Source organism: Astyanax mexicanus, chromosome 1, assembly GCF_023375975.1.
Source record: "Astyanax mexicanus isolate ESR-SI-001 chromosome 1, AstMex3_surface, whole genome shotgun sequence".
In the NCBI taxonomy this organism is placed as follows: Eukaryota; Metazoa; Chordata; class Actinopteri; order Characiformes; family Acestrorhamphidae; genus Astyanax; species Astyanax mexicanus.
This window is the reverse complement of record NC_064408.1, coordinates 119,846,353-119,867,606: the sequence shown is the minus strand read 5'-3', so window position 1 is coordinate 119,867,606 and position 21,254 is coordinate 119,846,353. Positions and strand designations below refer to the sequence as shown.

The window sequence follows — 21,254 nt, the reverse complement described above, 5'->3', positions numbered from 1 at the left end:
GCCAAGAGGTAAAGAAGGAAGCGGGCAGTTTTATAAATCATAAATCACAACTAAAATGGACAAAAAATACATTTTAAATATATATATCCTTACAGTTTTATAATTACAAATAATAAGACATGTTTTAAAAATGATTTTTAGATTAAGATTTATGTATTAATTTTATTGGCATTAAATGCTGTCATATGTAATTGTTATACAAATATTTGCAATAAAATAACACTAATAAAAAAAAAATAATAATAAGTAAATAAGGAGAAGAAGACAGCGCTGATTGGTCCACCGGGGACTAGAGGTGATGAAGAAGGCGGGGCTTGTACCAACATGTCAGAGCAGCACAATGCAGTGGACGGTAATGATGATTGTGACCTGCGGCTTCTGGCTAGAACTGTCCATGTGAACAAACAGGTTAGCAGCTCTCTGCAGGAGACCCCACACACATCCCACAGCTCAGTGCAGCGTTCCTCAGCTCCTGTGAGACATGCCAAAAGTCACGGGACACGATACTACACTATAAGTAGTGTATTTGGGCCATTCCACCAAATGGGTGCCATTTCTGTTCCCAGGAAGTTAAATGTATAAATGTGCACACAAAATAACTTTAAAATACATTTTATTATTAATCATAGTGTTTTGTACATTGGCCTAATTGCAAACATTAGATATGTAATTAAAAACATTAACAACAACCACTTAGAGCACTGAAAAAAATAGCATTGGTTATATGTCCCCACTCTCTAGCTAACTTTACCATGAAATATAATTATTAAAATCCTTTAGAGATGTATATTCTTTGCATTGTTGTGTGACTCCAAATGCCTGTTAGCGTAACACATTGCCATGATCATCTTAAATATCTTGAACATTTTACAACATGTTCACATCTACAACAGGAAGTGACATCAGCTGATTCCAAATTTAAGACCAAATTTAAGTTGATCTTATAGTAATCATGACTGAGGAGCTCAATCTCAACACTCTGTCCTGTTACCTAAATTCATTCTTAGATCTTACTTGATTATTTTTAAAATACAAATTTAGGTAAAATTACTAAGAATATGCTCAGTGTCCTCATGCTATTAGCATAGCTGCTATTTAGCTTTTTTCATGTTTGTGCTAATTCTATGCTAAAAACTTATTCAAGTTAGTTTAATTTATGTTACTCAAAACATAAAAAAGTATCAGGAATGAAAGCCAGTAACAGGAGTGAGTGCCAGTAACAGTAATGAGTGCCAGTAACAGGAGTGAGTTCCAGTAACAGGAGTGATTTTTTTGTCATAAATAGCAATTATTTAAACATGCAGTCAACCATTTCTTTAAAATAAAGACTTTCTTGAGAGAAAATCAAAGTAAATAGTGGACTTGCTTTTAAACATGCGTTTTAAATGTCACATGGGTTTTTTAACCATTTTCAGCTTAGAAACCTTGTAAAAAATGAAGTAAAGCTGCCTGAATTTGACCAGTACATGTTTTAAATAGTTAAATATATGTATTATAGATTTAGAGTTTTACCTATTCGGTGAAATAGCCCATGTACCTTTATCTGAACTGTAAAATTCAGAAATACATCTTTTTTTTTTTTTTTTTTACAGATTTTTAAAAACGAGACACGAGAAACAGAATCATTAAAAAAACAACTTTTATTTTCATTTAAAAAATAACCCCAACACATTCCCCCCACTATTACATACAGAGCCAAAGTAACTTGTTTATGTGTCCTTCTGATCAGTCTGTTGGGAAGTGCTATGATAAGGACCGTTCGTTTTTTTTATTTTTTATTCAGTGGCTTCATATTGCTTTGACCATGAGGCTGAGTGAAGGTAAATTCTCCAGTTCTCGTTCTTGGTTTGCGTCTTTTTTTTGTTTGTGTGTGTGTGTGTGTGTGTGTGTGTGTGTGTGTGCTCTCGTGGCTTTCTAAGAATGATTCTGCATCATAGAGTTTACTCCTGGATTGGTCTGATGGGGGAGAGGGAGGTACCGCCCCAGAGAATTAATGCAGAACATGATCTGAAGGCAGTTATTATTTATATATATATATATATATATATATATATATATATATATATATATATATATATAATAAAGGCAAAATAAAATAAAAGTAAGCTTTTAAATCATTGTTTTACCAATATCTCTTTAAAATTAGGGATGTCCCAATCTGATCAGAATCTCTTAATAATGATCCAATATTTGTGTTTCCTGATTAATACTGAAGTAAAATGTAATTTATTTTAGTTTCAGTTTATAAAATCCGACATTCTGTAGTTATTTATGCAATTTAGCAGTGACTCTTAAATTATAGTGTGTTTAATATCTTATAATCCACATGTAGACTGATATCTATAATGGAAGAACAAGCATCTCCAATTTAGTTGATTTTTAGTTTGCTACACAAACTGTTCCATAAGCCCTATTTGTATGGGATTAGTTTCTCAGCGGGCGTCTGTGAAAAATATGTCACGCTTCTAATCAGTGATAAAACTCCTGCATCCAGACTGCAATTTAAAAAAACGGGAGGAGCCGTGAGTTTTGAGTTTTTAGGCTTTTTTCTCTGTCATGTGACATGGAGTTCAGTAGCTCCTCCATTTCCACTCGCTGTTGTTTTTACAGGAATCTCTGTGGAAACAAAGGTGCGTAATTACACTTAACAATAAATTATTTTATTAAATGTGAGGAGACGAAACTCAGAGATGTGCGTCTGGACAGAACTAAAATTACCGGAGGACCACGAGGAGGAGTTCAGAGAAAAACAGTAGATAATTCAGCCTGTAATTTTCTCAGAGGATGTCTGAGAAAAACACGTACATGGTCGTTCTGGACGGGAATAAAATCACAGAGGACCACCCAAAAGAGAAAATTACCACAGGAACCCCTGAGAAACTGAAAAACTAATCCCATCCAGATAGGGCTTTACAGTATTTCGTGCATTACAGGCAAATAATGGAGATAATACAAGTCTGAATTAGTGGAATTGATTTTTTTTTGCAAATAAATCCTAAAAACTTACTTTACTTTTATTTCCATTGCATTGGAAGCCTGTACGTCATATTTTGCATTTCATATTAAGCTTCTTGTTTCATAAACATAATTATTTTATTTATTTTTGTAGTTTATTATATTTTCATTATACAGCATTTTAACCCTTTCAGACCTGAATTGTGATCAGCGCAAATCCTGGGATCACTGGATCTGATAGGGACATCCCTAATCTTTTTAAATTTCAATAGGTCAATGGGTCAATGACCCAGTTCTTGTTTTTCCCCCCCCATCAGACCAATTTTTGCCCATTTTATTGAACAGTAAAGAAAGGAAGTGCAGTATACTGTATTTACGGCCACTAAAAAAAACAACGCATGGCACTGAAATGGACTAAAGGGCACACTCTCCGGGACGAGTGTATCGCGGTTACTAAAAGTAGGTTCGATCCATTCACAACACAAGTTTGATTACAAACATGCATTTCATAAAAACCACAGCAATGACATGGCTAAAGATATGAGTCGAAAAAAAAACAGAAGAAATGAAAAAGATCCGCCAGTATCAACGCCCGTGTACTCGGTACACATCTGGTGGACGAGTTAAAAAAATAAAAATAACACCAGGCCAAAGATTATGATAAGGAAGCATGGAGGAGGCATAGTGGTGATGTGTGTATGTGAGCATACAAATTTAGAGAGCACTTAAAATGATGAGTTTCTTTGATTTTACCAAATTAAAAACTTCTGGAATATAATCAAGAGGAAGATGGATGATCACAAGCCATCAAACCAAACTGAACTGCTTGATTTTTTACACCAGGAGTGTAAAGCATAAAGTTTTCCAAAAGCAGTGTGTAAGACTGGTGGAGGAGAACATGATGCCAAGATGCATGAAAACTGTGATTAAAAACCAGGGTTATTCCACCAAATATTGATTTCTGAACTTTTAAAACTCTTTATGAATATGAACTTGTTTTCTTTGCATTATTTGAGGTCTGAAAGCTCTGCATCTTTTTTTGTTATTTCAGACATTTCTCATTTTCTGCAATAAACAATAAATGCTCTAAATGACAGTATTTTCATTTGGAATTTGGGAGAAATGTTCGTAGTTTATAGAATAAAACAACAGTGTTCATTTTACTCAAACATAAACCTATAAATATCAAAATCAGAGAAACTGATTCAGAAACTGAAGTGATCTCTTCATTTTTTTTTCCAGAGCTGTATATGTGTATGTAGATGTATACACACAATCCAATCAGAATATTATAATTACAATATACTGTATTTCTGTATCTGTTTCTCTGCATACTTTATTTTTATCCTCCTTTCATCCTGTTCTTCAATACCCCAACAGGACCCCACAGGTGGTGCAGCAGTGCTGCTGGAGTTTTTAAACACTGTGTTTAATCTCTCACTGTCCTCCTCTCTATTACCTACAGCTTCACTCCTACCTACAACTGCTCCACCTTGTAGATAAAGTAAAGTCAGAGACAGAAGCTCTGAATCAGTGAATACAGGACATTGTCCACTCGAAGGACACTATTGGTGGACCATTCTTAGTCCAGCAGTAACACTGAGGTGTTAAACCCTTAAAAGGCCACCTTTTATTCAGTTGTATGCCTGATAATATAAGAATTTCTATTCAAGCATTACATATAAAGGTTTTATCTTGTGTGATAAGAAATTATTGAAGCAAATCTGCAACACCATGTCTATGTCTATGTTCAAACCTGAATAATCTGGGCTGGATTCCTCTTGCTGATCTGAAATTCTAATCCAAAATTATTAAGTGAAGTAGAGATTAAAGGAGAACTCCGGTGTGAAACTGACTTTTGTTGTAGTAAAACACGATAAAGAGTACTTACCTTTGTTGAATAGCACACCTCCGCTCTCATACAGCGTTTTGAGATCCAGCAATTTTATTTCGTTTGTCCAAACAGGCTAGAATGGGTTTTAATGGGGCATATTTTGTCAATGCAGATAAATCGCATTTTACACTGTTATCTCCAGGCTTAAAGTAGCTCCACACTTCATTGGTAGAATCTAGAGAGCCCTGACATTTAAAACGAGGCATTAATAACTTAAAAACTGCTCAAGTTTATTACAAAACACTGTTTACAACCCAGAGCGTAACCTACACCTCCGGGCGCCGCCATCTTAAAGTAAAGTCATGATCATTAGGGTTACGAGCCATTATGTTGACGGGAAAAGAAGACAGAATGGTTCGCGTTTGTGCCTCTCCATTCTTCAACGTTACATGATCATCACACACTACTGATCATGACTTTCCTTTTAGATGGCGGCACCCGAAAATGTAGCTAACGCTACAGGGTGTAAAGAGTAGTTTTAATGAACTTCTTCTGGAATTTAAAAGTTATTAATGCCTCGTTTTAAATGCAAGAGCTTTCCGTATTCTACCATTGAAGTGTTGAGCTAATTTAAGCTTGGATAACAGTGTAAAAAGCAATTTATCTGCAAGGGCAAAATATGCCCCATTAAAACCCATTCTAAAGCCTGTTTGGACAAACTACACAAAATTGCTGGATCTGAGAAAGCTGTGGGAGAGAGCGGAGGTGGGCTATTTAACAAAAGTTAGTACTCTTTATCATGTTTTACTACACCAAAAGTCAATTTCACACCGGAGTTCTCCTTTAACAAAATGTAAATAACTTGTTTTACCTCCCCTTGTAGCTTGTACACAAGCCAAAACTTGTTAAGGGGTTAAAAACTCCAGCAGCACTGCTGTGCCTGATCTAGCAAATACTGTAAAGTAGTACATAGATCGTAACAATAGTATGCAGAGAAATGTATGTATACAGGGCTACAGTGTGTGATTATAGATCTTCAAAGTGCTTCTCCTATACGATATTTGATATTCTGACTGGACTATGTATGTGTATTTATGAGTGTCCATCATAGGAGCTACGAAGGCGGATGGAGGCGGAGCTTTATGAAGGATGAGAGTGACAGTCAGTCAGTCAGTCAGTTAGTGTGTGAGGGACGTATGTAGGTAGTTAGGTAGGTAGGTAGGTAGGTAGGTAGAATGGTAGGCAGGCTGGTGGGCTGTGTTCAGTGACCCAACAGCCACAGTAATAAGAGTCTTATAGAGGAGAGAAGGTGGTGGGCAGCTACATACTGTAGAAACTGTAGAAAGAACCGAGAAAACAAAGGATGGAGTCGGAGTAAGAAATGCTAGAAGATGTACATCCTTCTGTATATAGGTGGAATGTGCAGTAAACCGTTATCGTTATTATTCTTCAATACGAGATTTTCCGCGTCGTGGACAGTGACCTTGTATTGCTTCGTGTTCGGAGGTCAGTGGAAGCAACCGTTCGTTAAACAGTCTATAGATGCTGGAAGGCCATTGTGCACCATACAGAGAGTGATAGTGATAAAAAGTGATAAGAGTGAGATATTGGAGTGATACTGGAGAGTTTGAGTGGCGTTAAAAGTCTCTATTGAGATCACGTTCTCGAACTAAATTTTTTTCCCCCAAAGTTAAGTAGACCATATGCTGGAATGAGACCATGTGGCCAATAGCTCCTGGCAGAAAACAAGAGAGATGCATGTCTCCGGATACAAAAAAAAGAAACAAACAAATGAAAGAAAAGAAAAGTAAGGTAAAATATGGTAAAGTTAGATAAGTGCCTCAGGCCTCAAACTTGAACAGTTGGCATCACATTTGGCTGGTTGGTTGGTTGATAATGCTGGTTTCGGTGTTGCACGTTTGATAAAAGTTCGAGTAACATAAAAAAATACAAATAAAATAATAAAAGACGTATCGGAAATGCACGCAACAGTCCGTCTACAGTTACGCTAACTCTGCCACTGAGTCACTAAAGAGGCGTGGCTAAAATACGACTCTGGCTAAACTCGCAACCGCGCAGAAGACCCAACACACCACCACCCCCCACCTAAAATCTATGGTCTACAGATCACTCAGTTAATTTGCACCTACCAGGGCAAACATTGGGCATTAACAGAGCTTGAAAACTGACATTATATAGTATTTGACCCTAAAATTTTGTATATTTGAGTTCAATTTAAGTGACGTTTCAAAAAAAAGGAGACATATTTAATGCTGTAATTTAAATTCATATATTCAAATTGTAACAACTTTTTTTCCCCTATTTTTTCCCCTCATTTTCTCTCCAGGTTTCACGGTCAATTATCCAACTTCCCCTATCACTAGTGACACCACAACATTAGGAGGGTGAAGACTAGCACATGCCTCTTTTCAAACTGCTGCTCATGCAGCATTGCCGAGTAGCATTACATCGGAAGAAAGCGCAGCGACTCATTTCTGATACATCAGCTCACAGACGCAGCCTTGTGCTGATCCACATCACCCTTGGAGTGATGAGGGGAAAGAGCACCATCTACTGTACTCACCCAGAGAGAGCAAGGCTAACTGTGCTCTCTCAGGGCTCCGGTAGTGGATGAAAAGCTACATGAACGGGATTCGAACCGGCAATCTCCTGATCATAGTGGCAGCGCTTTAGACCAGTGAACCACTTGCAGGCCCGTAACAATGCTCTTTTTGTGTTGTGAACTAGTAACTAGTAACTAGGAAACTAGGAAACTAGGAAAAAAAAGTAAGGTGGAAGATTTAAAAATTTTAAATGTCTTCGTTTTTCTGTATTTTTTGCATTTCTGCATTTTTTGTATTATTCCAGCAGCACATTTCACCACCACAAAAGTTCAAAACACAAAAAACACTGTCAAAATTTTAATTTATGAATTACGCCATTACATATTTAGACAATGCTTTTCTGCATGTTGTGAACTTGTGAGGTGGTGAAATCTCCTGTTAAAAAATACATTTTAAAATTATTTTCTGATTTAAAATATATTCAGATCCATATTTTTTAGATTTCAGAGATTCAGATGCATACATTTTTAAATTTTAGACATTAAGATCAGTATATTTATAGATTTCAGCAATTCAGCTCTCTATATTTTTGTGTTTCAGAAATTTAGATTCAGATCTGTATTCAGATCTGTATACTTTAAATAAAAAAAGTCAGATTTGTATATTTTTAGATTTAAAAGATTCAGATCTGTATATTTTTAGATTTCAAAAATTTAGATCCATAAATGTTTAGATTTAAAAAAAATCAGATCCTTATACTTTTAGATTTCACAAATTAGAGATGTATATTTTTGGATTTTAGAAATTCAGATCTGTATACTTTTACATTTCAGAAATTCAGATTCGTATATTTTTAGATTTTAGAAATTTTAGATCCATATACTTTCAGATTTTAGAAATTCAGATCTGTATATTTTAAGATTTCAGTCATTTAGATCCGTATATTTTAAAACTTCATAAACCTTGATCTGTAAACTCAACATCTGTTTAAAATCAGCAAATTTCACAATTTGTTAAGATTTATACTTATGAATTACCTCATTAATAAGTTCATATTATGTTTTTTAATAGTCAGATAAATTGAATTCATATATAATCAAATTCAGATTCAGATTCATCCTTAAGTCAGTTTTAAAGCTCCAAGGGGTGGTGAGGGGGTTTAGGGTGGGTTTAGAGGGCTTCAGCACGGAGACGTAGACGTAAAGGCGAACTCTGGGCTCGCTGTGACTAGAGGCTAACTAGAAGCTAAGTGCTAATGTAGCTTTCATTCTTCGAAGGCTTTTTTAAAAAAAGAATTAAAATTACAAGAAAATCAAAATCTGAAAATATTAAAAAATAGTGTACTTCAAAAGAAGACGACGTAAAATAACAACGCGAACGTGTGTCCCTCTTCCGGGGGGTTCTCTGCTCGGCTGGGCCTCGGGAGGTGCGGGACGCTGAGACGAGGCGGCGTCCTGAGAGAGGCAGCGTCGCGGTGGCAGTCAGAACGCCGGGTCTTCCTCCCTCCATATTGCATACGAACATATACATACGTACGGGGAGGTGAAGGTAGTGTACAGTAATACATTTCAAAATAAAATACAGGTCAGGGAACTGAAGTGGAGCCCTGTCTGTCTGTAAGAAATGTGGTGAGGTCAGGACGCTCCACATTAATTCAGTACGGTTCAGGTGCGTGGGATTTGTAGTTCTTCTGTAGTTTTTTTTTGTAGTTCTTTTGTAGTTCAGGCGGTGCTGTGTGGACCGGCTTGGGCGCAGGGAGGTCGGGAGGGTCTTGAGGGCCACTGAGGGGCCTGGCGGTGCCCGCTCCGCCCTCGCCGGCCGTTAAAGAAGTGGGCATGGTGAAGCTCCATCAGGCGAAGTACATGGTCCTCAGGGTGTCGTGGTGAATCTGCACAGCTTTGGCCAGAGCCTGGGGGTCCCGGCCGTTACTCTGACCCGATACGTGACTCCCCTCCCCACTACAGAGACAAAGAGAGAGAGACAGAGGTGTTTATAAAATACTTCAATCTTTATTTTTGTCTGTTTACAAAAAAAATGCTAAATTAGCACTGCTGAGGTACATTTATGACTAAAATAGCACTGCTGAGGTAAAAGTATGACTATAATAGCACTGCTGAGGTACAGTTATGACTATAATAATATGACTGCTAACATACATTTATGACTACAAAAGCACTGCTGTTGTACATTCATGACTACAATAGCACTGCTGAGGTATATTTATGACTAAACTAGCACTGCTAAGGTACAGTTATGACTTAATAGCTCTACTAAAGTAAATTTATGACTCAAAATCTCACAGCAGTCCTCCAGAATCTAGTAGAAGGTCTTCTCTGGGCAGTAGAGAGCCTCCTTACTCACCTGTCGTGCTCTTTGTCCACCAGGTGGTAGCGGGCGCGGAAGGCCACTAGCCGGGCGTAGTAGGCAGGGGCGGGGATGGAGACGGAGCGGGTGCAGCGTACGTAGGTGTGGCACAGCTGGTAGGTGAGGATCTGCAGCTCGTCGGCGGTGAAGCGATTGTCGTCCCACAGCACGTAGTAATGAGAAGGTCGGCTGGTGCCCTGCAGCAGGAGGAGACACGCTCAGAACGCCGTTCTCTGGAAGAGCCAGGAATCACCGTACTTCTGAATAAAGAAAAACAACTACACCCACCTGAATACCTGCATGACTGCACAGGTAGAAATCAAACTCGAACGGGTGGGTGATGCTGGTATCCACTGTGGTTCCGGCTGGAATGTTGCCACTTTTCCCAATCTGGTGAGGAAAAAGGGGGAAATCACAATATTACATATTATTACATCTTTTTATACACTAATATTTAACATAAGGACCATTAAAGATTATAGTTTAATAATGACAGCTTTTTAGGCAGAGCTTTAGCCAGTATTTTCTTATTTGAACTGTGCACTCACAGTTCACAGTAATCTGTGTGGTCCCATTTCTACACCCTGGGATGCCAGGTATAGAACACAACAGCATGCGAAAAGTCAACTGCAGCCAGGGAAAATAGGCGAGCTGGCTGCCTAAAACAGGCAAACAGGTAATCACTGAGCTTTAGTAAGGTTGCTGACCATAGCTAGGTAATTGTCTGTAACTGTCTGTTTTATTGTAGTAATTTCTTTTGGTCCAATCAGAACACAATGCTCTTACTTTGTGTAAAAAGCAACTAAAGGGATACAATAGAACTGCTGAAGTAGATTTATGACTAAAACAGCACTGCTGAGGTACATGTATGGTTTAATAGCTCAGATGTTGTAAATGTATGACTAAAATAGCACTGCAGATAAGGTGCAGTTATGATTTAATAGTGCTACTGAAGTGTATTTATGAAAAAAAGCACAGATGAGGTACGTTTATGACTAAAATAGCACTGCTGAGGTACATCCACGACTACAATAGCATATGTTGTTTGATGACAAGGAGGAATTACATTTGGTTAAAAAGTGTAAAAAATGTGTTCGTTTTATTGCAACAGAAAAAATAATACAGAATTTCATTTATCGTCAAATTTTTACACAATGCCAAAAAGTGAAAAACGGAGATACATGTTTTTCACATGATTTTTGACAGGCTTTTACACTATCAGAAGTGATCCAGCAGTGTTATAAAATGTGTTTTTTCTGAAGGCAGCTGACGCATGCAGTTGTCTCTGTGCTGCTGACTGGGAGCAGTGGAGCCGGGCTGGGTTTAATCTGGGTTTAATCTGTGTTTAATGGTTCTGTTCGGGGCTTTGAGGTCTGAGCCAGAACCCGCTCGCCCCGCAGTGACTCACTCTCAGCGCTCGCTTCCGGGAAACTCACCCTCTCGGACTTGTCGGCGCAGAAGAGGCGGGTGTGGTGGCGCTTCTGCACCACGATGTAGGTGATGCCGGGCTGGTAGTCCTTCTCCAGCTTGATGCAGGCGTCTCTGATGGCCAGCAGCTCGTAGTGCAGGATCTGCTCGGAGAACAGGAGAGAACACGGAGCGGCGTGAGTCACGCTGCCGTCATCACCGCCCCTCAGAGCCCCTCGCGTTCAGCACACGCAAACATCTACACACTCGGGTTAACTAGCAACCGGAAGCAGCTCTTAAACACACACACACACAGATCTGCTCCCACTAACTGTAGAGGTCTAATATTAGTAGATAAGAGCTTACATACGTTATATTACATACACAACTAGAGGAACAAGAATGATTATGTTATTTAATGTGATTTAATATAGTGTGTTTTACATCTCAAATATAAAAAAAAATAAATAAACTAAGAATTCACACCTTAAATTAAGTGTTTTTTCATTATTTTAAATGCTCTGCATTGTAGAATAATACTAAACCCATCCAAACTATAAAGAACAACATATGAATTTTAAAATGTAATACATTCAGCAAATTTACAGTACATTTAAGAGAATTTAAGACCCAATTAATTAACCAGATTTAAATTTAAGACATTTTAAGACTTTTGGTACCACTTTAAAATAAGGCTCCTTTATAAAGGGTTTATAAATAGTTCATAATAAAGTTTATTAACGGTTATCAATGAAGTTGTAAATACTTAAAAAAAAACCTTAATTAGCACTTAATAAACACATAAATAGAATTAACAACAGTAAAAAAATCTAATAAAACATTCTAAATAAATAATTTTGAATGTCAGTTTAGTAAATTAATGTTATTATAGTAAAGTATAGAAAATAAAGTTATTAACAGATATGTATGTAACATAATGATGCCTGATGTTGGTATAACTGCTTGTTAATGGTTTATAACCTAATTAATAACCATTAATAAGCTCCTGTGTAAACTATTTATAAACCCTTTATAAAGGAGACTTATTTTAAAGTGGTATCAGACTTTTTAAGGACCTGCAGGATCCCTGCACACCCCACAGGAGTTCAGGCTTCATGGACACCAGCGTTTCTCACTGTCTTCACTCAGTAAGAAGCCCCTCTGTAAAAGGTGAAATTCAGCACCAGAGGCACTGTGTGATTCACTCCTCACCAGGGCCAGGGATTCAGATGAATCATAATGAATGTAGAATTCATTTGCACTGACCTGTGGCAGCTGGCCCTCTGGAACGCCGTCCCTGTAGAAGATGATCCTGGTGGGTTTGAAGCGGGTGGACTTGTAGAACTGGATGAGGAGCTCGCGCACCATGTAGGAGAGATCCTCGATGATCTCCTGCCGGGGTCTCTGCACCCGCACCGTGGCACAGTACCGACTGGGGTGAGCATCCATACTACCCACAACCTGCAGAGAGAGAGAAAAGAGGGAAAAGAGGGGTTAGATACTGTATTTTTCGCACTTAACCCTTTGAACTCTAGGCTGTTTTGGTGTGTTTTTTCTTCGTTTTTGTTTTCAGCTCCTCTTTCAGGTCTTATAACACAGTAATTATATCAGACAGACACATGCCCTGATCTCTTTTACTCCAGAAGACATACGGCTGCTCAAAAATATAATCATTTAAAATGTAAAAGGAAGCAGAATTGTTATATTTTCCTGGAACTGAGCATGTTTTGCTCAAAATTTTACCAAGTGCCTTTTTTTTGTGGTTATTTTTGAATGTATAGACTTTAAATATATTCACACCTAACATATTTATTTACCAAAGGATGTGATATAGGCCAGTTTTTTGAAAAGCCCATAATTTTTTTCCATAGCCCAGAACCACGTAGACACGAAACCAAATTATGCCAAATATGGACATATATAACATGGCGCCGACTAAAAGAAAAAAAAAAAAAATATATATATACACTTTACTTTAGTAACTATTCTTTTTTAGATGACTTTTAACTTCTACTCCTTACATTTTAAACATAGCCTCGTTACTCCTGTTTCATCTCAGTTCATTTTCATTCCAGCTTCTTATCGTTCAATAAAACCCCTATCCAGATAAATATCTGTGATTGGATGTAGAGAAGTATAAACATATGCCATTCCGACTCTCTATTGGTTTATACTGTGATCCATCACACCTGCACACGTCCCCCCAACCCCCCCCCACACACACACACTCCAGCAAGAACATAGCAGACGTATGTAGTCTAGTATGAAGATGATCCGTGCAGAGACTCAAGAGAACTCCAGCTTTACAAACTCCAGTCCAACTAAACTTCTACTTTAATATATTTACTTTATTCAACTAAATAAATACATTCATTTACAATCAGCATATATGCAGCTGAAACACTACAGAACAGCCTAGTGCAAAATCCCAAATTATATTATCAACATTATCATTTTAATAATAAAACATTATAGTCATTATGACTTTTAGAAAGCTTTTGTTCTTAATGGCTTTATTTTTTTCTCCTTACATTACTTTTAGTTTTATACTTTAAGTAGTTTTGAAACCAGTACTTTTTTTTAAACTCTTTCACTCAGTCGTAGTCTGGCGCTGTGAGAGACGGCTGCCTCTCCAGTAGCTCCGTAGTTTTGTAACTTTTTAACCTCTTTTCCGCACTTTTCACGTGCAGACGCAGCCGTTGCATGTGAGAGGATTCACTCAGTCACAGCAAGGCTGCAAACACAGAACCCCGATGCTTTTATTATCATCTCCGGGGATTTTAATCACGCAACATTGGACTCTACTCTTGCTGCTTTATACCAGGTTGTGGACTGCCCGACCAGGAACAACAGGACAATTGACTTGCTGTATACCAGGGATGGGCAACTTCCATGATGGAGAGGGCCACATTTTTTTCAGCATGACCATTGGAGGGCCACATGACCTCGCACTTCAAATAATTGAATATGAAAAACGCTACAAATGATTTTCAATAAGAACAAATTTTATATGAATTTATATCTGTATGTTTACAGCACCAACATTTATCAACAACTATTTTCTGCATATTAATGCATTTTAATACGGCAAAAGACAAACCGTTTGCTTAAAAAAAGTGCAAAAAGGAAGTCCTTCATATCAAAGAACAAAAAGTTTGCTTAAAAAACTGATTGCAAATACAGTAGTTCCTCTGTGTAAAATAAGTTCATTATAACAAGTCCTTCATAAGCAACAAGGACAAAACATTTGCTTATAAAAGTGCAAAAGGCATTTGAACTCATTTATAACAAAGAACAAAAAAGATTTAAAAACTGATTGCAAATAGCTCATTCAATAATAGCAGAAAACTAGACCACAGAGGCCCAACATTTATTGAAGCTAATGAGAGAGCTGTGGTTTGGCCTGCTGGCTCACAATGGACTGGATGTCAATGTCAATTTTCGTGGTTGTTTGGCAGCGCCCTCTAGCGGTCAAAAGTAGAATTACGTTTTTTTTTTTGTTTGTTTTTTTTTTAAATTATGAAATTATGAAATTATTTTGATCCATTCGCGGGCCGCACTGAGTGATGACAAGGGCCGTGTGCGGCCCCCGGGCCGCCAGTTGCCCATCCCTGCTGTATACTAATGTAAGAGAGGCATACAGCGTCACGCCCCTCCCCCCACTGGGGAGGTCTGACCACAACCTGGTTCATCTTCAGCCAAAATACATCCCCCTGGTTCAAAGACAGCCCCCAACAACCAGCTCCATCAGGAGGTGGTCCCCAGAAATGGAAGATGCCCTCAGAGACTGCTATGACACCACAGACTGGGATGTGCTGCTTGGCCCACACTGTGAGGACATAGATGGGATGACACACTGTTTGACAGACTATCTTAACTTCTGTACAGATGTGGTCTGTCCCATGAGGACTGTACGGTGTTACCCTAATAACAAGCCATGGGTAACACAGGAAGTTAAAGCTGTCCTGAACAGAAAGAAGGCCGCCTTTCGGAGCAAGAACAGGGAGGAGATGAAAGCAGCACATCAGGAGGTGAAACGCTGTGTGAGGAAAGCTAAGGACAGCTACAGGAGAAAAGTGGAGCAGAAGCTGAAGGAGAACAACATGAGGGAGGTCTGGGAAGGTGTGAAAACCATCACAGGCCACAGCTCAAAGACAAGAGTTGCAGGGGGAACAATGGAGGAGGCAAACAGGTTGAACAACTTCTTCAACCGATTTAACCAGTCCACCCCCCCCCCCCATACTCTCTACCACACTGCAGCCATCTCTCCCTGTTTCCTCAACACCTCCCCCCAGGCTTTCCAGCAGTTTCTTCCCCCCAGTCTCTCCCACCCCAACACACACTCCATCATACATCACTGCAGACCAAGTCAGGAAACAGCTGAGGAGGCTCCACCCCAGGAAAGCAGCAGGCCCAGACAAGGTGTCCCCCCGAATCCTGAAGACCTGCGCGGCAGAACTGGGTGAACCGTTACAATGGATTTTCAACCTGAGCCTGCAGCTGGGGAGAGTGCCCACCCTCTGGAAGACATCATGCTTAGTACCAGTTCCGAAAAAGAACCGGCCCAGTGAGCTGAATAACTTCCGACCGGTGGCACTCACTTCACATCTGATGAAGACGTTGGAGCGGCTCTTCCTCTGTCTACTCAGACCGCAGGTGCAGCATGCCCAGGACTGTCTACAGCTTGCATACAGGGCAGGTGTTGGTGTGGAAGACGCCATCCTCTACCTGCTACACCGAGCCCACTCACACCTGGACAAGGGGAAAAGTACAGTGAGGATCCTCTTCTTGGACTTCTCGAGTGCCTTCAACACCATCCAGCCTCTTATGCTCCAGGATAAACTGGATGGGATGCGAGTGGACCCCTACCCGGTCGCCTGGATCTTCAGCTACCTCACTGATAGGCCGCAGTATGTCAGGCTGAAGGACATCACGTCTGACACTGTGATCAGCAGCACTGGAGCACCTCAGGGCACGGTGCTGGCCCCTCTCCTCTTCACCCTGTACACCGCAGACTTCTGCTACAACTCCGAGCTGTGTCACATTCAGAAGTTTGCAGATGACACAGCCATCGTGGGGTGTATCACGGACGACAACGAGGAGGAGTATAGAACTCTGGTGAGGGACTTTGCTGTTTGGAGCCACAGGAATAATCTGCAGCTCAACACCTCAAAGACCAAGGAGTTGGTTATTGACTTTGGGAGGTCCAGACCAAGGTCACGACCAGTTCTGATTGAGGGGTTGAGGTGGAGGCTGTGGACTCCTACAAGTACCTTGGGCTGTGGCTGGACAGCAAGCTGGACTGGACCTGTAATTCTGACCACCTGTACAGGAAGAGTCAGAGCAGGCTGTACTTCCTGAGGAGACTGCTGTCCTTCAACATCTGCAAGAAACTCATGTGGATGTTCTATCAGCCTGTGGTGGCCAGTGTCCTGTTCTACACCGTGGTGTGCTGGGGATGCAGCATATCAAAGAAGGACTCATCCAGGCTGGACAAACTGATCAGGCGTGCTGGTTCTGTGGTCGGCATGAAGCTGGACTCCTTGGTGACGGTGGCAGAGAAGAGGACTATGGACAAACTGCTGAACATCATGGACGATGCCAGTCACCCTCTGCACACCGTCATCAGCAACCAGAAGAGCCTGTTCAGTGACAGACTGCTCCTCCCCAAATGCAGGACCAACAGACTCCGAAACTCCTTTGTCCATCATGCCATCAGACTTTACAATTCCTCCCCTGGGGGAAGGAGGAGTAACAGGAGGACAGAGGATGAGGAGGAGCAGTAGCAACTCAAATGGACTAAGTGCAATAAAATAACACATACGGACTAAGCGCAATAAAATAATACATACGGAATAAGTGCAATAAAAATTCTATTCAAATACATTTACTGCATATTTATATTTATAGTTATACTAATTATATTTGCTGTTTTATACTTTTGTCTACTTGCTTTGCACTTTATATTGTAAGATTGTTTAGTTTTATTTTATTACTCCCTGTCACCTACTCTTTGTTTCTATCTGTGTGTACTGTATTGATGCTGCTACTGGAACCCTAATTTCCCTGAGGGAACCTCCCAAAGGGATCAATAAAGTTCTATCTATCTATCTATCTATCTATCTATCTATCTATCTATCTATCTATCTATCTATCTATCTATCTATCTATCTATCTATCTACTCAAAGAATAAAAAGCTTGAGTTGATTATTCAGCTTCTACAGAAGTCTTATTTTTAACCCTAGTATCTATAATAAAACTTCTATCTACAGAGTAATGAATAGAGATATATTTCCACACCTTTGCTGAAACCTGATTTAAACCCATTCAGTTCATTTAAGGTGATTCTAGTTTACGGTCTGTGCAGTGACGGGCACCGCCCTCTAGTGGATGACAGGAAGTGGTGCACTGTTCCGGATTCTGGTCAACGTTGTTCCACACCCACCCACCACCCACCAAACACCCACCCACTCCCACTCCAAACACACCCACCCCTTTATCCTCGCTCCTTTTTTCCTATGACTCAATCGTTCGTCACCGTCGCCATCACAATCGCATGGCAACCGCAAAGCTTTCAAGCAGCGGGGTGTGAGGTGATGTCATTTCCTGTTGTTCTGTGACTCACCGGCAAGCCATTCGCTCTCTCAGCCCTAACCACTCCTAACCCAAGCCCTCACCACCGCCCCACGCTGCCTCCTCCCTGTACCGCTCTTCAGAAGCAGTAAGCAGGGCAGGGTGGCGCTGACCACCACGGCGCTGAGCCCCCAGCAGCAGCAGCAGCAGAATCAGTGCCAGGGCTCTCATTACCCACAGTGCCCTCAGCCCACAGCCTCTGCCCACAGTGCCCTCAGCCATCCTACAATTATAACCAGCTACTAAACCACCAGGCACTCCTATACGGTAAACAGCCGCCCATAATTACTGCATACTCCTGTTTAAACACAGCGATCGGAACAGAACAATATGTTACACTGAAAACACACCATACCGCATCTCACAAACGTGAGTACACCCCCACATTTCTGTAAAATATGTTATTATAATCTTTTTTTTATTGAAGAAAACAGAAGATAGGACACTTTGATACAAAGTAATTTTTAAAGCATACAATGTATCAAAGTGTATCAAAGTATATCAAAACACTAGGGTGTATCAGGTTGTTACAATGACCGTTGCAATGGAACTTAATTGAACTTCAGTTAATTGTCATGGTGTTACTAAGTGGTCTCAGTGGTATCCCAAGTGGTTGCTATAGGGTTAATTTGGATTCTTTGGATTTCCCCACCTGTCTTAATCTTTGAAGTGTCTATTTTAAGATTCTGACAGGTAACAGGATGAAATAATGTCCCATGACTTGACTTAATTTTGACTTAATTCTGGGACAAAAATATCAAAAATTAGCAGAAAATGTTAAGTTTGCCGGTATGTTTTCACGTTATACTAAAATCCTGTGCACTAGATAAAAACATATTTTTCTTAATCTTTGAAGTGTCTATTTTAAGATAATGACAGGTAACAGGACAAAAAATACCCTGTGTGGCTTATTTTAAACCTATTACTACATCTATATATATTAGGGGTGTGATGAGACACTAATATCACGAGACGAGATGAGACAAGACACGATACTGGGTTCACGAGAACGAGACGAGATTTAAAAATAAAATTTTAAAGAAAACGTCAAAAACGAAAAATTGATTTTATAAGGAATAGAAATAAGAATCTTCTATGCAAATGCTCGAATTTTCCTCTTCTGCTGAGAGCTGCTCTCACTGCTCAGCCTTTGCACTCGCTGCTATCGCTACTGTGTTGCCAGATCCCTCTGAAAAATTCCATGCTAAAATGTTTTTTTCCCACGAGACATGTTTAAGCTTGACAAGAAATATCGTCACGTTTTAATCTCGTGAGATCTCAAGCTACGAGATCTCATCACACCCCTAATATATATATATATATATATATATATATATATATATATATATATATATATATATATATATATATATATATACACACATACATATACTGTCATATACAGTCATATGGAAAAGTTTGGGAACCCCTATTAATCTTAATCATTTTTAGTTGTAAATATTTGGGCCATTTCAGTTTGATATATCTAATAACTGATGGACACAGTAATATTTCAGGATTGAAATGAGGTTTATTGTAACAGAAAATGTGCAATATGCATTAAACCAAAATTTGACCGGTGCAAAAGTATGGGCACCCTTATCATTTTATTGATTTGAATACTCCTAACTACTTTTTACTGACTTACTGAAGCTTACTTGGTTTGGTAACCTCATTGAGCTTTGGACTTCATAGCCAGGTGTATCCAATCATGAGAAAAGGTATTTAAGGTGGCCAATTACAAGTTGTTCTCCTATTTGAATCTCCTCTGAAGAGTGGCATCATGGGCTCATCAAAACAACTCTCAAATGATCTAAAAACAAAGATTGTTCAACATAGTTGTTCAGGGGAAGGATACAGAGATATAACCTGTCAGTTTCCACTGTGAGGAACATAGTAAGGAAATGGAAGAGCACAGGGACAGTTCTTGTTAAGCCCAGAAGTGGCAGGCCAAGAAAAATATCAGAAAGGCAGAGAAGAAGAATGGTGAGAACAGTCAAGGACAATCCACAGACCACCTCCAAAGAGCTGCAGCATCATCTTGCTGCAGATGGTGTCACTGTGCATCAGTCAACAATACAGCACACTTTGCACAAGGAGAAGCTGTATGGGAGAGTGATGCGAAAGAAGCCATTTCTGCAAGCACGCCACAAACAGAGTCGCCTGAGGTGTGATTAAGATTAATAGGGGTGCCCAAACTTTTTCATATGACTGTATATACACATCTCCATATATCTGGACCAAAGTAAAATAAACGATACTGGACAGATATATTCTCTATAGTCTCTAGTAAATATATAATATAATGGAAAATAAGAACAGTGTGATTTTTTCTTTTTGCTAAAAACTGTAAAAAAGTAACTTAAAGTAGCTGAAAGCATTTATTAGGTGCCGTGTCCACAAACATTAACATTTAGCCTGTTCCAGAGTTTTAACTAAAACACCCATCAGTTCAGCACCAAACGACAAGATACACAGATCTCAGAAGCAGGGATGAGTCAGGGTGAATCCAGGCCAGATGAAAACATCTGACTCCAGTTATCTATACTGGCTTTTAGCTGTGGAGTTCTGCATGTCCTGATATTTCTGAAAGTGCAACTCATATCCTGTTTATTTTAATCACAGTAATCCAGGCAGAACTGCATCTCAACACAAAGCTAGCTGTGTACTGATAGCGCCCCCTTGTGGAACAGAGAAGAGTTGGTGATTTGGTTATAAGCAAGGCCCATCCAATGACACTGCATTCGCATAATTCAGAAAACTAATGAAAAATAAGAAACATTAGAGGAATATAGACATTTATATTGTTTAAAAAGCATTGATTATCCATAACATTACATAAATGTACTACATTACAGTATAAATATAAGATTTTTACATTTAGCTCTGGAAAAAAATGAGAGCACTTCAGTTTCTGAATCAGTTTCTCTGATTTTGCTATTTATAGGTTTATGTTTGAGTAAAATGAACACTGTTGCTTTATTCTATAAACTACAGACAACATTTCTCCCAAATTCCAAATAAAATATTGTCATTTAGAGCATTTATTTACAGAAAATGAGAAATGGCTGAAATAACAAAAAAGATGCAGATCTTTCAGACAAACAAGTTCATATTCATAAAGTTTTAAGAGTTCAGAAATCAATATTTGGTGGAATAACCCTGGTGGTTTTTAATCACAGTTTTCATGCACATTGGCATGTTCTCCTCCACCAGTCTTACACACTGCTTTTGGATAACTTTTTGCTTTTTTAGTTCAGTTTGGTTTGATGGCTTGTGATCATCCATCGTCCTTTGATTATATTTTAGATGGTTTCAATTTGGTAAAATCAAAGAAAAACTTAGTTTTTAAGTGGTCTCTTATTTTTTTCCAGAGATATACAGTGGTATGAAAACGTTTCGGCCCATCTGATCATTTTCATGACTTTTCTTTATAAATCATTAATTGTTCAGATCAGCAATTTCAGTTAAATTTATAATTTAGCAGATGAACACA

General features: G+C 39.1%; 1 protein-coding gene across 3 annotated transcripts in view; it reads right to left on the bottom strand.

Annotated features, from left to right (window-relative positions):
* Positions 1 to 1,622: 1,622 nt before the first annotated feature.
* ago1 (argonaute RISC component 1) overlaps positions 1,623 to 21,254 on the bottom strand; it is a 53,118-nt gene continuing 33,486 nt past the window's right edge. For 2 of the 3 annotated variants that reach the window (XM_007236250.4, XM_015602148.3), the window contains exons 15-19: positions 12,391 to 12,585; positions 11,154 to 11,288; positions 10,006 to 10,107; positions 9,715 to 9,914; positions 1,623 to 9,311 (exon numbers count right to left, since the gene is read on the bottom strand). In XM_007236250.4, the coding sequence (XP_007236312.1) occupies positions 9,203 to 9,311; positions 9,715 to 9,914; positions 10,006 to 10,107; positions 11,154 to 11,288; positions 12,391 to 12,585 (741 nt within the window). In that variant the 3' untranslated portion in view covers positions 1,623 to 9,202. Of the gene's footprint in view, positions 9,312 to 9,710; positions 9,915 to 10,005; positions 10,108 to 11,153; positions 11,289 to 12,390; positions 12,586 to 21,254 lie in introns of those variants that run through there. The other variant, XM_049467560.1, reaches the window with a different exon arrangement.